Source organism: Rhizophagus irregularis, chromosome 12 (assembly GCF_026210795.1).
Source record: "Rhizophagus irregularis chromosome 12, complete sequence".
Lineage (NCBI taxonomy): Eukaryota > Fungi > Glomeromycota > Glomeromycetes > Glomerales > Glomeraceae > Rhizophagus > Rhizophagus irregularis.
The window spans coordinates 869,655-887,578 of record NC_089440.1 but is presented as its reverse complement, the minus strand read 5'-3'; the positions used below and the strand labels follow the sequence as shown (position 1 = coordinate 887,578).

General features: G+C 25.8%; 1 protein-coding gene across 1 annotated transcript; it reads left to right on the top strand.

Moving 5' to 3' along the window:
* Positions 1-7,536: 7,536 nt before the first annotated feature.
* On the top strand, positions 7,537-9,809 carry OCT59_003749 (uncharacterized protein; the record flags this gene model as incomplete). Its single annotated transcript, XM_066147851.1, has 8 exons — positions 7,537-7,689; positions 7,852-8,173; positions 8,247-8,428; positions 8,517-8,737; positions 9,166-9,422; positions 9,499-9,553; positions 9,623-9,717; positions 9,784-9,809. The coding sequence occupies 8 exons, from the start codon at positions 7,537-7,539 to the stop codon at positions 9,807-9,809; spliced, it is 1,311 nt and encodes a 436-aa protein (XP_065996512.1).
* Positions 9,810-17,924: the final 8,115 nt, after the last annotated feature.

The following is a 17,924-nucleotide window of genomic DNA, read 5'->3' as shown; positions in this document are numbered from 1 at the left end:
TAGATGAAACTATTATTTGGGATAGTTTGATAAAATGGGGACTTACTCAAAATCCTTCAATTCAACAAGATTTTAAAAAATGGGATGAGGAAGAAATTAACATGATGAAAAAAACTCTTCATAGATGTATTCCGTTAGTTAGATTTCATCATATGTCTCAGGAAGATCTTCATGATAAAGTATTTCCTTTGAAAACTTTACTATTAAAAGATGTTTATAATAGTCTTTTGACACCAAATTTAAAAACAAATATTATTATATTACCACCTAGACAATCAAAAAGTATTTATGATTCAATCATAATTGATCGTAAACATTTTACTACGTTTGCTAGTTGGATTGATAGAAAAGATGATTCATTTTATAATTTAAAAAATATTCCTTATAAATTTAAATTACTTTATCGTAGAAGTAGGGATGGTAATACTTCAAAGGCATTCCATGAGAAATGTGATAATATAGAATCTACTATAGTTATAGCAAAAATTACAAATACTGAACAAATAGTTGGAGGTTATAATCCACTTTTTTGGGATAAAAGTGAAAATTTTAAATCAACTAAAGATAGTTTCATATTTTCATTTATAGATAAGAATGATTATCAAAGTGTAAAATTAGGTTATCCTGATGAAAATGAATACCTTTCTTCTATATACTGTAATGAAAATTATGGTCCAACATTTGGTGGTGGTCATGATTTATTTTGTCAAAATGATGGTACTTGGGCAAGTTATAGAGCATATTCTTATCCTAGAATGTTTCCACCTTTAGTAACTTTTGATGTAGAGGATTATGAAGTTTTTCAAGTCATTAAATGAATAAATAATATTATTTTATAATTTATATCATAAATTATTTAAAATTTCAAATGCATGTACTGTTTATAAATGATAATTTTACTGCTTTTTTTATTAATAAAATTAGAATCATACATATCCAAAAAAAATAAAATAAAATAAAATAAAAAATAAGTACAATCCATATTACAGATATCAAGTTTGAAACATATTTAAAAAACTAAGAAAATAATTACAATTCATATATGTTCGCATCATCTAATCAAAGAAAAAATGTAGAAATTAAATTTTTAAAGAATAATTAAATTAAATCATATCATTCTGTAATTTTCTTACCTTATGGTCTCTTATTAGGTTTTGGAATTTTATTACAGGTATCAATAAACATATTTATAAAATAATACCAGAAATAATACAGTTATAATTTAATATACATGTAAATATAAGTTAATTGTAATATTATAATAATAATTTAAAATATATTATTTCCTCCACATTCGAAACAAATGAAATAATGGTAAAAACTATTTATAAAATAATAAAAATTATGTACTAAAACCATTAAAAAATGGTTGGCTCTCTCCACTGTACGGGATGATGATGGTGGCGATTATGGGTTCACAGACTTTAGAAGTTCTTGATGGTGGCAAACTTTTGAAAATCTAATTTGATTGTAGCTCAGAATACTTTGAAACTTTGAACTAGCAATAAGGGGTTTGATACATTATTGTTATTAAATCGTATTAGACGATTTTCAAGGCAAAATACAAACAATCTATTTGCAATTAGTTTAAAACTTTGTCAAGTATTTTTTGCACTTCGTGCCATTTAAAATTTATATCAGGTATTTTTATGAGTATACAGTAGTAATATGAAGGAGAGTAATTAATTATATCTTAATATTATTATTTAAATGTTATAAAATTTGAATAGACAAATTTACTGAAAAGTTCAATATTACTAAATATAATTTTGTAAGCAGGAATCTGCTAGTTAAAAACTCATCAGTAGAGATTAAAGTATAGACGACATATTTATATATTCTTACATATATTGTATATATTACTAGAAGAATTTATTGAAAGAGACTTTTTTATTCCAGTTTTAACAGATTTATTTGATTGTTGTATATTCTTAATAAAAAATTGCTTGAAATTTTTTTTTTAAAGGGATTTACTAAAATTGTTCATTAATATTATTAACAACTATTTGAAATATATTAGTGATTAGCCTAATAACCCTGCAATGTAATTAAAATGAATAGATACCTAGAATAATAACTTTATGGGTTTCTTACAAATTGAGATTAATAAACCTTATAATACATACTATAAATTTCCTAAATAATCAACATCATTGTCATACCATTAAGGATAAGAATTATCATTATGTATAAGTTATTTGATAGGGGGTTAGAATATCACCGAACTGCAAATTATAACTATTTCCGGTTTAATATGACGTGTCCCATAACCTTTTATATGTTATTAGTATCTGAAAAAATATCAATAATAATTATGTAATTGTAGTTTATTTATAGCTTAATAACAAAAACATCAGCATGATGAATAAAGCATGATCCTATTTGGCTTTAGGATAACATTTATTATTGTTCAGTCGATTAGGAATATGCAGGATTAATGACCGATATTTTTATGAGAGAAAACGTTATTAGTAACATTAATTCCTATTGGTCACCACAGTATTCCTAATGACTGAACTATACTTATTTTATATATTATACTAAATCTGCAATACTACCACCAAAACAGCGTGTAAAGAAAAATAATTAATCTAAGATCTACCATACTTGTATAACAAAAAAAATTGTAAGCTTTTGAATGGCATAAGAAATTTTTTATTCAAACTAATATTATATTAAGATGCTTTTGAGGTAAAACAATATCTAATTAGTACTGATTTAATGATTATTTTGATTTATGCATGTTCAGAAACCTATTAACATCATTTACTCAACTTCTGAAAAATTCCTATTAAATTAATTCTAGTTGTTTAAATATTCTGAATAGGATTATATATATAAAGTAATACTACTTAATTAGCTAAAATACATTTAGATTATCTGAGTTGCAATAATTTACAGTATTTATTTCATTATTTTTTTCTTCATTTATAAATAAATTTTTTTTTTGTAGTATTATCAATAGTTCCATAATTTAAGTCAAAAATGATATAAACGATACTGTTTGACTCTATAAATAGTTTCATTTCTTATTCTCATAAATTTATGGACTTAAAAAACAATTTTATAATACATGCACTTTCATAAAAATAGAATAAAAAATACAATAAATATATTGCGTAATATAATAGGAAGTTAAAAGAAATTATTATATATATATATATAGATATCACTTTTGCCTCTTTTCCATATAATTTTACTAGTGAAAATATGATTTATAATAATGGAATTTCATAAGTTGAGCTATATCAACTTTTACTGATCAAAACTTAATAATCTATAATAAATCTCAAATAAATCTCTATAATATTAGAAATCACATGATAAACAAAGAGTTAGATTTAACTTTATAATCACGGAAAAATTTTTTCATAAAAATTTTGATATAGAAAAAAAATCAGCGCCAAAGCTCTATATAGATCCAACGACGAAGAATAACAAAATACGAAAATAAAGCTCTCGATGTTTGTACCACTCGCCCAAGGTGAGAGAGTAAATAGGATACAAAAAATTGTATATGGCAATTTTGGCAGTTATCAGACTCAATAGTCGATAGTCGATACCATCATTATTTGAATACATAATAAATATCATCTTTTTAGCCAAGATTCCTTTTCATATATGAATCATTAGTCACTCAGCAGGAATTAGATCCTATTCTTGTAGATTCCAAGAATTTTGACATACAAATTCATGAGGACATATGAGTTATTTGAATATTTATTAGCAGTACATTTAAAGTAATGAACAGTGCTAATCCACATATTACTGATAATTTTCCAAATAAAGATGAACAACAACGAACTACGCTCCTTTTTATATCACTCCATTAAATATTTTTATATATACATACATTAAATTAATGGTAAGTTATTTAAGTTATTATAATCTTATAATATTATTAAATTGCAATATCTTTTACTTACTTACTGATTTATTATTATCAAATTAAGGAGAATTAGTATTACGTAGAAGAATTATTATATTTCACTTAACTGTTCTATTGACATGAGTGTTTCTGTAATGATTCTTGAGTGATAATTACTAATGTAACAACAAAAAAAAAGCAACACAACAGTACAAGCCAAGATGATTCTATCTCCTAGCATTGGTCTAATAATGTCAAATAGAGGACTAAAGATGGTATTCATCGATGATTAATTGCAATGGCAATATATCTTTTATGGTTCACAATAACAAAATAAACTGGTATACTCATACATACAATTTTTTTATCAAATAATTATAATAATAATAAGATGAATAAAATAATACAAAAGACGAATATGGCAATCATTAAAGCATATCGAGATTTTGAGATTTTGTTAAATCAAAGAGAGTTTTATGTTAATTAATAATATAGCTATTGAATATTCTTAAAACAGGAACTGAAATATACATTAGCTAGAACAATTAATTATTTGTCATTATTATTTTCAAAAAAAAAAGAAATATTATCATTATTAGAGCAGTATCAAATGTATTATTTATGCATTTTCCTCATCAAAATATGTTATATAGCACGTGAATAATTGATCATTAGGAGAGTAATAACCGATCACAAGTATTTCTCGTAATGAGGCATGTAAAGTATAATAAAATAGAGAAAAAAGAATATGTTGGAATATATAAAATTCATGATCAGAAAGAGTCTTCAAGCAATCATTAGAATTATTATTTTTTTAATAATAACTGAAATATAGTATAATTTGAATTTTTTTAAAGCTTATTTAAGAGTTTAATAAAAGTTAATAGTAGGCTTTGAATAATAGTGATTTTTTATTAAAACTTTTTTAACTTGCAAATCTTAATTTTTAATGTTTTATTAAATTACTGTATATTAAATAAATTAAATATCCGATTAAATTAATTAAATAGATATCCTAAATAGCTATTATAAGTAAATTAGAATGTCTATTTCGAGCTTTCATAATTACCCATTCGTCGCGTTGCAACAGGATTAAGGAATTTAAATCATGATAAAATTTCTGACTATATACATAATATTAATTTATTTGGATTATAATGTGGGTGAAAATAAAAGTTTACTATATTAAATAAATAAATATAATTTAAAAAAATTAATTTTATTATTTTTTTTTTTTGGCTGGATATTATTTAAAAATCATTTATTCTAAATAAAAAAGAAATCACATCGCAGTACCTGCCTGATTTAAACCTAAAAGGCAAAAAAAAATAGTAAAAAAAATTAACCAAGAAAAAAAAATTATTAGTGCTTTCCGTAGCACCGCAGTATTAATCCGATCATTGATCCAAATTTTAAGAGGTGAAGGGACAAAAAAAAATTAGGAAAAAAATATTACTATATAGAAATAAAATTAAATCCGAAAAAAAAGTAAAAATAAAAAGAAAATTTGTTTAAGGAAAAAAAACCAGTTTAAACTGAAAAAAAAATAATAGATAATCCTTTCGGCTTGATGTCCACAATTATAAACTCGAAAAAAAAATCATCACGTTCTGCTAATGGAAATAAACTAAACCTTTTCGTTAGTACACTTTTTTTCGTAAAAAAATCCGATCAAAAATTTCATTAACCGAAACTGGATTATATGGATTAATCTCAACTCATTAGTATATCACGAGTTTCACGTTACACAATTCAATTTATACGGGCCAAGGAATTTTTTTAATTATATAAATTATTTTCAACTTTCTATAAATGATATACTAGTGACAGCACAAAAAATTGAAAATTGGCATTACGAATATTTTTTTGATATATTTAAGGGAATACTCTACCTTGTTTTTGCTTCAGCAAAACCATAAAAATTTTGTTAATTTATAAGATTTTACAGTAATTCAAATTTATAATAGTATCTATTATGAATTTATGACGAATTGACAAGCTCTGGAATAAAATTTTTATACGTCCAATTGGCCTTACAAAATAATTTTTAAACCTTATTCAAATTCTCATTTGATTTCCTTTCTTAATTTGTGTAACATTTTTGTTTCCATTATTACCTTCTATGATGAAATAATATTTACGCCTAATACCTAAAAAGTATTTCCACTAGTTGATCTTATGAACTAAATAAGTAAAAAATAATGCCGATGTCTTGACGAACTTTCTGTAATAATTCAAAATTCCATAATACTTTCTGTATCACTAACAGAAATTTCCATCTTTCATTTCAGGTATAAATAAAAATAAAAATTTTATAAATAAAATACGTTCAAAAATTTCCAAATCATTGTTATCGATATTTATTTATAACATATAGTCATTAAAATGGAACTTGTAAATACAAATGATGAAAATTTTTTTGACCCAACACCAAGGTTTAAATCTAGTCCTATACCAATTAATTTTATATCTTTTAATATATATGATGAAAAGTGTTTTAATTGTGGAGGAATATATATTAAGTAGTGCTTCGACCCGGATGAAAACCGTCATCCGGATTACACAAAAAAAAAATCCGGATTATATCCGGATTGACCCGGATTTTGAATCCGGATCAGATAATCCGGATAGAAACCGGAAACCGGATTGGATTTACAAATGATCGGCAATAATTCTGGCCAGAATTCATAACGCCTGCCAGAATTACAAATTGTGTAACATTAAATTTTCATGCCAGCCGATAAAAAATTTTTTGCCCGGTGGCTAAACTATTTTTCTGGTGTCACGTGATGTTAATTTCGGCCAGAATTAACAAATTTGGCCAAAATTATCCAAGACCACGAAATTTACATAATTCCAATTTCATTAAATACTTTTATTTAAAACAATTTCTTTTAAACAAGATATTTTTATATACAGCTAAAGATTACTATAAATAGATGTGTTGGGTTAGTAAGGTAATTTTTTAAGGATTTGTTTCTTCTTTCAAAAATTAAAGAATCATTTGAATCAAATTATATAACACTAGTTTTAATTTTTTAAAAAAGTTGTTATAATTATATAAATTTATAATATTGAACAATTTTTCATTTAAAACAATAATTATTATTTTGTTGTAACAAAAATAATATAAAGTTTTTTTTCTTTTGAACGTTTGAATGTAAAATCTAAAATTATTTGTTATTTGTTAATGTATAAATTTAAATAAACAAATCTGATACAAACTTCAATAAATAAATTATAATTGAAAAATCTTCTTAAACTTACTGTATTAAAAAGTTTAATATAACAAATATAAATTTAATAAATTTTAATAAAAAAATTGGTATTAGGCGCAAAAATAATTAGCCATAATATCATTTAGATATAGATCTTTATGGATCAGCAAAATTATTATCAATAAAAAAAAAATAATAAAAATTTCATCCGGATTCCGGGTCAAACCGGATATTTTTCATCCGGTTTATAATCCGGATGAAAACCGTGAAAATCCGGATATCCGAAAAAAAAAAATCCGGATCAATCCGGATTGATCCGGATACGGGTCGAGGCACTAATATTAAGACTCTTTGTTATGATCAAAAATATTGCAAAAAATGTTTATCGCCTTATATTAATGATATTACTGCTGATAATAATACTGTATATACTTGGATATATATTACACAATGGACTTGGGATGTATTAAGCATGAGACAAGTAAGACAAAAGTACCACAATGTATTCAAGAATGCTGTAGAAATTGTTTGAGAATTTTATATTTTAAACAAATAGAAGGATATTTTCCTGTTGATATCGATTATTCCAACATATACATTAAGGTGATAGAAAGTGTAAAGCATTGTAAATTATGTGGAAAGTTATTAAATGAACGTACTGCAAGGAAATTAAGAATATGCTCAGATTGTTATCTAATTTCTTTTGAATTTGTAAAATCAACCTTGGTTAAAAAGCAAATTTTAATTCTTTACTTACCATGGTAGCATAATACTCCTAGTTGCAACATGTGTAGTTTAGAGTTAACATTTACATCAGATTGCCAAAAATATTGTACATCTTGTCTTATATTTTATACTGGATGCAGATATTGCTTAACAACAAACATTATTTTTGGACTTACAGGTCAAACTCATTGTAAAAAATGTAAAAGAATATCACTTATTATAGACAACGTCGTAGATAGAGATCTTGCTGATTTCCTTTTTAATGATAATATATATGAGGACTTAAGTTTAGACTTTGCAAAAACCATTGATGAATATTTTGAACCACTAACTCTATTAAATTATATTTTTAAAACAAAAGGTAGAGTAAAACCAGTTAGTTGGATATCATATTCTCAATTTACCATTAACTCTATTATATTATATTTTTAAAGAAAAAGGTAGAGTAAAACCAGTAAGGTGGATACCATATTCTCAATTTAAAGATATAAAAGAAATGACAAAAGGAGGATATGGTATTATATATAAAGCAACTTGGTTAAGGTTAAATAATAAAACTGTCATTTTAAAAAGATTTGAAAATTCTAAAAATAATAATAAATATTTCTTAAATGAGGTGAATATTTTAAAACTTGCGTGAGTGATTTTTATTATCTAAATAATTGGTCTTTAATCTCTGATTATTAAATCTTATAATTTTATAGTTAAGATCAAATCAACAATGTTTTACTTATCAATATATAATTAATACTTATGGCTTTACAAAAGATCCTGAATTAGAAGATTATATATTAGTTATGGAATATGCGTCAGAAGGAAATCTACATAAGTATTTACAAAAGAATTTTACAAATATTAAGTGGAATAGTTATAATATAATGCTAGTACATTCTAAACTAAATATTTTAAGGAATATTTCGGAAGGGTACTTATATTTTTAATGTATTCACTATATTTTCAAAATTTAAGTTATTAACTTTTTTTATTTAGGCTTGAATATATTCATAATAATGAATTTATACATCGAGATTTCCATAGCGGGAATATATTATTAGATATATTTGAATGGAAAATTGGGGATCTGGGATTATCACAATCTGTAAATAATGAATCATCAAATAATGAAATATATGGAGTTATACCTTATATTGCACCAGAAATATTTAAAGGGTCTACATTTTCTAAAGAAGCTGATATTTATAGTTTTGGTATGATTATGTGAAAACTTACAACAGGTTGTAAACCTTTTGCTAATGTTGAACATGATATTCATCTTATTTATAAAATTCTTGATGGAGAACGTCCCAAAATTACAGAAGATACACCAGAATGTTATGCTAATCTAATGAAAAGTTGTTGGGATCCTGATCCAAAAAAAAGACCACCAATAAAAGAAATTCATGTAACTCTTTGTAGTTGGTTTTTTAAAAAAGAATTTGTTCAAGCTGAAGAAAAAAGAAATAAACTGATAAAATCAAAGAAGATTGGTCCTGAATTTGCTGAAAAATATCACTCAAAAGCCATTTATACAAGTAGGCCATTAAGTGCTTTAATTTCTAAATGTTTATCCACAAATTCATCATCAACAATTTCATTTGGTAATAATCAAGGTACTACTGTAAAAAATTTAATTGCAATTAAAATATTATGTACAATAATCTTTAAAATGCATGTTATTTTCTTTAGATTATAATTATAATTATATTTCGAAAGAAAAAGATCTTGATATAGACATTGAAAGGTATTTACAATTATATTTATTAGGTGATACTCTGTGTACTAATTAAATTTATATTAATTTGCAATTTAGTTTATCATCGCAAAATTTAACAATTCAAAATTCTTCACCCTCACTAAGAAAACGAAACAATGAAGAATTAAACCTTGATACATATGATAATAGTGGTAAATATACTTGTTGTTGTTTATTTTTTCTTTTTGTTTATATTAATATTTAATTTTTTTTTTCAGTAGGAAAACGTATTAAAACTAGTTAATATTCGTTGTATTATATGTATTATTTCTAAAGTATATTATATTGATTTTTACTTAATTATAATAAATATCATTTATTTTATTTTAAGAAATATCCGTGTTTTAAATGGAATACAGAATCAAAATTATTTGATTAAACAAATATTCTATAAAATTAAATTAAATTAAAATATAGCGAGTACCATAAACTTAAATTGCAGTTAATGGAAATTCTTCTTAAAAATATGCCACACGGTTAACGTCATAATTTACCAAGTCCCATAATGGGCCGAAATCACCATTCTAAAGCGGAGTAGTTTCGTAACACGATCATAAATAACAACTTAATCATTCTATAAATATAATTTTTCTCGATCTTTAGCTAATTTGGTCTCTGCTAGCTTTATAAAGGCCAGTATCAATCCCGCTGCGGTACAAGAATTAGAGATTTTTCTTTAAAAGACCATTCAGGGACTGAATAAGACCGAAAGACCGGCTGAGCATCTTTTATAATGACATGGATTTATTTCATTATCTTCATCAGCAGATTCTTATGGTCAATTCAAAAGAAAATGATGTTTCGTACAAAATTAATAGATTGTAAATAGCATCTTCTGGTGTGTAAAAAATAAAAATAACAATAAATCCAATCATATTTTCTTCAAATTCATTATAAAAAATTTTAAAATTTTTTTGATCTGGGGAAAAATTTTACTTTTATAATTCACAATATCTATCTCTATCATTATTAGAAATTGATATCATCCGTATATTGCGGCATTATTAATTATTGGACGTTATTTTTTTACTATAAATTATATGAATTTATGGTAAAAGAAAAAAAGAAAATAATGAAATGTCATATAACATATGACATACTATATAACATACTTGGTATCACGATGATGAATAAATCAATTATTGAGTTAGTATGAAACAATGAGAAAACATACTTTACCAAGTTGTGTAATTCAATTTGTAATTTATCTGTTATTTATAAAGAGAAAAAAAAAGATAGTTTGTTAGTTCATCAATAATTAAAATCAAAATGGTATTACATCTGATCGGTTGTGAATGAGTACGACCAACAGCTTATCGTTTCAAGTAAGGAAAACAGTGATTATCCATCTATTTATTTTTTAAACTCAAATAAAATTAGCATTCTTTATACTAATTTTAATTACTTAATTATAGAAAATTCTGGAATAACTGTATTTAAGTTTATTTTTAAGCGTACAAATAAGAGAATACATACAGATTACAAAAGATAAAAGTAAACTTTAACTTGTATCCGAGTGTCTATTCTAAATTATGAGGAATGATAGCAGGACCTCGCCAAATTATATTAAAACTCTATAAGAGGGCCTACCTCGGTACTCAAACAGAGCCGGGGAAGTCGATTCTGACCACTTCAACAATAATTCATCAATAACCTTATATCCTTGCGTACTATAAACATAAACGCAAAGGATCGAAAGATCAAGCTGACTCTTCTACACAAGTTCGAACGCGGACGCACGTGTTTTTAAATGACAAGCAAACTTGGAAAATGTTTTACTTCTCTGAACGAGTCTTTACTCGTTCACCTCATTTTTTCACATCACCTGAAAGGTTTGTTCGGCCCATTCCTAATGAAAGTGTACATTTAACATCCAATACTAGGAGAAATGATATCATTTTGCTTCTAGTAGCTTTTACGCGTAATACTGCGGAATTCCTATGAGTGTGTTGTTGACCCGTTGACATAAGGCGTTCCGAACTTCCCAGTTCCCACCATATCGTTCGTATATAAAACAGACGGACGACGGAGAGTGTTTGTCTCGGGTTAAATGATTTTCGTTTTCTGCGTAAAGGTGATGTGAAGGGAATATTTAATTTTTTTTTAATCAAAAATTTTCGTTTTTTTATATAACTCGAATTCTCCCTTTAATAAGATTGTTTGTGTTGGTTCAATTGATGATTGAGGTGATATACCTGGTAAAACGCTGAGATTGGAACTAGCGTTTGTCTTATCTACTATGAACACCTATCTTGGAGTAAAGTTTTCTATTTCATCTTTTAAGAGCGCAAATGCTACATATCGAGGAAGTTATTTTAATTCTTGCAATATGCAACGACGATTTCGTCGCCTAGATTTTGTATATAATTTCTTATATCTACAGGTATACATGTTTGGTACATGATGATTATGATTATTTATTATTTATTATATATAATAATATCACTTTGAAACATTAAGAATTCATATAGAAATTTGTTGTAATAAATAACTAGACTATTCCATCTTTTCTTAGTAATAAATTAACAAGTTTGTTTATGTTTGATCTCTAATATTAGAGCTAAGCCGTAAACTTAAATCAAATTCTAGGCTACTGTAATATTTTAAACTTTTATTTGGGTCATAAATTTTCTTAAGTTTGTTAGTCGTTATTTTTGAATGTACTTGATCTTCAGTCGATTACTAAAATGTGTCTATCTTGACGATTCGCACGATCTTTAGTAAAATTTGCGCAGGGTGTTATTTGAACATTACCGCAGCTGTTTTGTTTACGTCGGATCTTAGCAACATGTGATAAAATACTCCGTAATATTCTCTGAGGAGTTGACGGAGTCGACGTAAACGGCTGAAATATTTAGTGATTGAGTGCCATTGTTTGGTGAAAAATTGTGTCAAATATTTCCAATTATGAACTTAAAGTTCGGATTAGTAAAGTAAAATGACGTAATATATAGGTAATATTTACATTGTACAAATGTGATTACCCTATTATCGTACGTGACGTAAGGCCGCAGCAAATGGGACTAGTGCGTGCGTGAGAGTTTTTCATATTCAAAACGTTAAGTAAAAAGGCGTTTAAAGTAACTGATAATCAAGGAGTAAAGGAAACTGGTGAAGTGATGAAAGACGGTCTGACACAATCAATTAAAGACGTAAAGAAAATAATAAGTTACAAATAATTAGTTAGCTAAGCAAATACAACATTAAAATTTTTTCTCATAAATGAAGAAAATTCTACACAATTTTTATCTCAAAAAATTATATAACAGGTAGAATCTTCAGTATTTTTAATTTAGGAAGTATTTAGGAAGGTTGAATTTTTAATTTTTGATTGACAATTTGTTGTTCTACTATTGTATTTTTTTGTCATAATGTCAATGCTCAAATTCAATTGGTGTTTGGCATTCCAATAAATTTATATTAATACTTTAAAATGTTATCATAAGTTTTTACTTGGCTTTTTAGGTATAGTTTTAGTTTAAATGCATATCAGTTTGGTAATTTAATAATATTTAGTTTAAAACTTAAGTAAAAATGCATTAAAGTGCCCGGTTAGTTTAGTTGGTTAGAACGCCACATCTTTTCATTGTTTGAATCGTGGAAACGCGGGTTCAATTCCTGCACTGGGCCTAAGATTTTGCTAAGAATTTTGTAGTCAAATTATATACTATTTAGCCAAAGAAATTTGTTATTTTGGCAATTTTGGAAAATTTCAAAAAAAGGCTTTTTACTTTTAACTATTTTACCAAGCTCACATTATCCTTAACTTTGTCGTAATTATTGAATTAATAAAATTTCCAGGATATTTTCCGGACAAAAACCAAAAACCAAAAAAAAACCACAATAAAATTTTGTCTGGAAATATTTACGTAATATCTGGAAAATATACCGAAAAATCCACATCACAAACTGTATAGAAAATTTTTATTGATGTTGAAAACTTGAAAACCCCAGTAATTACCAATCCGCCTAAGACAGGCGCTGTAGTGAAATTTGATGTGTATACACGTATTCAATATAAATCTCTTTCTACAATAATAGATATATATAATCCTCTCCAGTATCACCTCACTTTTTCTAACTACGTAATTTTTTTGTAGCGCATCAACCCATGTTATGCTTAAAAAGCAATAATTACGTATCAATTTATTTCCTTTCTTTTTTTTTTAATTTCAAATAAAAAGTATTAAAAGTAGTTTGAAATTATTATTTTTATATTTATTTTACTACCGACTAATATATTAACTGGTTTATTCATTTTTTTATATTTTGTAAAAGATTTAGAGCATAGGTTTAACTGCCTTTTGGAAACTTGAAGACGAAATGAATAGGATACGTTAATTACGTTATGCATAAACAAATGTTTTCTATAAGATTGTTCCAATTTAATAAAAATTACATAATAACTAACAATTTAGTATGTTATTAAGCATGAAAATAAATATTTTAAAATATGAATATCTTATTTTCTTTATGTTTAAAAGCAGTATTCTCTAATAATATGAGGATCGGAAATTTTTTTCCAACGATATTATTATTACTTAAGAAAGGTAGTCACAGCGGTCAAATTATATAAATTATAAACCAAAGCTCTAATCAAACTTGACGAATTGTGCTCATTTCCTATCTGGACCTACCCTTCGAAAAAAAAGACTAACTACTAGTAACGGTGTTGCTATTCTAGTCGGCATCAAAGGGGAACAAAAATTAAATATTAAAGTAAAAATTAAAGAAAAATTAACAAAGAAAAATCAAACCTTTTTAACCATGGAATATTATGCAAATAATTTGAACTGGTGAAATAAATCCACATAGATCTATCATCTAAAAGCCTTCTAAAATCGTTATACGGGTTGGAATAAACAAGCCTGAACATGTAGCGTGAACGCGGCTCGCCCGCCGTATGATGTTGTCTTTTTTATGTTTGCGGTAGGTCGTAAACGACGATTTTGTGATTTTTCTGTTCCGTTTCTATTTCCAACGATGCTATTTTTATTTGCTTATTTTTACTTGGCACTCTGCCAAATTATACAAATATATCAGAGGTAACATTGTACTTCCAACGATACTATATTTTATTCACGAGAAGAATTTGAATATAAGTTTTTTTTGAAGTAACCAATTTTTTATTCAAAAATATTTCAGAAACATGCTTTTAAGCAACATTTATTACCAACTTTTCCTAGTTTTTTGAGAACATGTCAAAGTATTACTGTATTAGTATATACCCCTAAATTAATATAGTGTTTCTACAAAATTCTGACCTTAAGGCTGCGGCAGGCGCAGCAAGAGAACAAGGCAGAATGAAGGTGACAAACAAAATGAACAAATCATTTGCAAAAAAATTGTTTATCAATGCTATTCTAGAACGCTAAAAAGTTTAGATAACTGTAAATTTTTTAATATCAGAATGCTCGTCAGGTATATCCAACAATATTTCCATAAGCCTATTACTAATCCCTTCTCCAAAATAGTAATATACTTAATTACTTTTAGTTTAGCAAGGATAGATTCATGGTCTTTATTTTGAGAATGATCTTTCGCGTGACAGATTTTTTCAAATAACAATGAAAAAGTTGAAATTTCCAAAATAAAATGTCCCTTCCGGTTTGCAATTTAAGACTGAGCCTCTTCCAAACAATTATTTCATAAAAGTCTTTACTTTGAAGAACACGGGTATAGTGTCAATAACGCTATTTTTAATGAGTAAATCGAGCCTTCCGAGCGTGTTTCGCAGGGTATTATTATAAATGAGACTTTGGATAATAGTCTATAATTGTTAATAATACTGAGTTTATTAAAATTTTCAAACGCGTTTTTTATTCTTTAAATTCGTTCTTTCGATTTTTGGGTTGAAGCTGCTACTAAGTACACTTGCGTACTCCACATATTTAATTATTGTACTATGAAAGCGTCAATACCCTGGATTTTTGAGCCAATTTTCTCAATCCATATTTTTTTTGATAAAAAATAAAAAAAAATCTCGATCAATTGATTGAAATTAATCTTAAAAAAATTTTTTATTCATTTTTGATTTCTATAATTTTTGCTTATTCTTATCTTTTTTTCTTGGTAAAAACGTAATGCCATGTTTCTTTTTTTGAATATTTACTGCAATGCATCATTATCATTTTTTATAAATGAGATCAATAAATATAAAAAATAAAAAAAATAAAAAATGATATTTTATATTTTCTTTTATAATGAAAGAGTAGTGAAACCCATAATTACTTTGCAGAAACCCGTGATTTGTTACCATGCAGTTAAGAAATCGCCATCAAATCACAACGATCTATTATCCAACATGTGACGATGTGGTACCAAACGATCTTGTGAAATTGACTATAACATATCTTTACGAAGTTGTAAAATGCTATTAAATAGGTGGTAAATAGGTGGTGAATAGGTGGTGAATAGATGGTAATTGGCATCAAAATTTAGCCGAAAAAATCAATTCAAGATATTTTTTCGATGCATTAAATATTACTTGACGATGAATCACAATTTTAATTCATTAATTATTTTTTTTTTAAATCAATTTAACTTTAATAAATTATAAAAAATATCATTTTGTAAAAATTAATAAGATATAAATAGACTAAACTTTTATAGACCTCAATACCCTATAAAAAATCTGTTATGTCTTGTATACGTTTGGCATACATTTTTATAGATTTCGTATAATTAACTGATCTTTTTTAGCTAATAATTTTAATTCCGTATCATAACATGCGATCACGTGATTGTTTTTTTTGTGATACGTTTTTTTTTATACAGTATATGATTTTGATCTTCCTTTCTTTCCTTTATTTTTCTTATTTTGTCACTCTCTTTTTCTTTATTTGTCATCCTCTTTTTTTTTATTCCCCCTTTCTTTTTTTATTTTTTAGCTTCGTCGCCCCTTTAAAAAATATTTATTTCCCACTCGCACCTTTTTTTTTTAAAGAAAAAATTTCTTCTTTCTTCCTTTCATTTGTCTCACCATTTATAAAAAAATTTTTTTTCTAACTTTACTCATCGTCCTTTTCCTAACTTTGTTACCCTCCTTTTTTAAAAAAAATTTTTTTTTATTCCCCTTTTTTAGGCTTTTTAATATTCTTTTATTTTATATTTTATTCTTTTTTTTGTCGGTTGATTCTTCTTTGTGAGTCAATTCTTCTTCATAGGTCAGTTCTTTTAACGTGAGTCAATTATTTTTATGTAGATTAATTCTTTTTCATGGGTCAATTCTTTTTCGTGGGTCAATTCTTTTCATGGATTGTTTCTTTTCGTGGGTTGTTTCTTTTTCGTGGGTCAATTCTTTTTCGTGGGTCAATTCTTTTTCGTAGGTCAATTCTTTTTTGTGGATTGTTGCTTTTTGTGGGTTGTTTCTTTTTCGTGGGTCAATTCTTTTACTCTTACTCCAAACTTTAAAAATGCCAACTCTTGGAGATTTGAATGATTACAGGGGAAGTTTGGCTCCTAATTGACATTCTTATGTTTCTTTTTTTTTGTTTTTTAGGTTGTTAGATTCTAGAAGACTTGGATTAATCTAGACTTATAAGTAGTTAGGAGAAGTGGGTTTAACTACTAGAAAATTAAAGTTTCGTTTGCAATAGTTAGGAAAGAACTTTTCATAATATATTTGTATATTACTTTATTTTTATATTTAAATTAATTTTATAATATAACTAGCAATAAACTGTAGTTTAAGTGGTAAATTTTGTGACCAAATTAGTAATCATCATAAATTCAGTGTCCTAATCATGTGAATTCTATATGTAACAAACCAATTTCTAATAATAATTAGAATAATCAGAATAAACAATTGTTCGAATTGTTCAATAATATTACGTTGTATTATTTTAATTGATATTTTTTCTTAACTCATAATGATTAGCACAATAGTTTACCATAAATAGTTGACAATAGTTTCTAATGAATTGTTTTGTATTGCGTTATTATTAAAGAATTAAAAATGGATCCCTTAAAAGAAATAGATGAAAAATTCTAAAAATATTTTTGGTAAATTGAAATTGATAATGTTACCTTTGAAACAGAAAGGTTTTAATTTTTTTTAATCGAAAAAATATATTAATCAAAATATATTTATATGAAAATACATATTTTTTTATTCAAATTTTTTTAATTGAAAGTTAAATTTTATATTATAGTGTAAAATTTAACCCCAAAAGTTAAGTTTTGTAGTGTAAATTTAGTAATTTAACTACTTTTTTTTTTTTTTAAGGGTAACTAACATTGAGCTATGCTTTCGTTCAAGGTAAAACCGTATCAATTGCACAAGCATGGACCTCATATGGATCTTTTGGATCACTGGGTTGATCCACAACAGCAACTTTAATACTATGTGGTAGGTGTC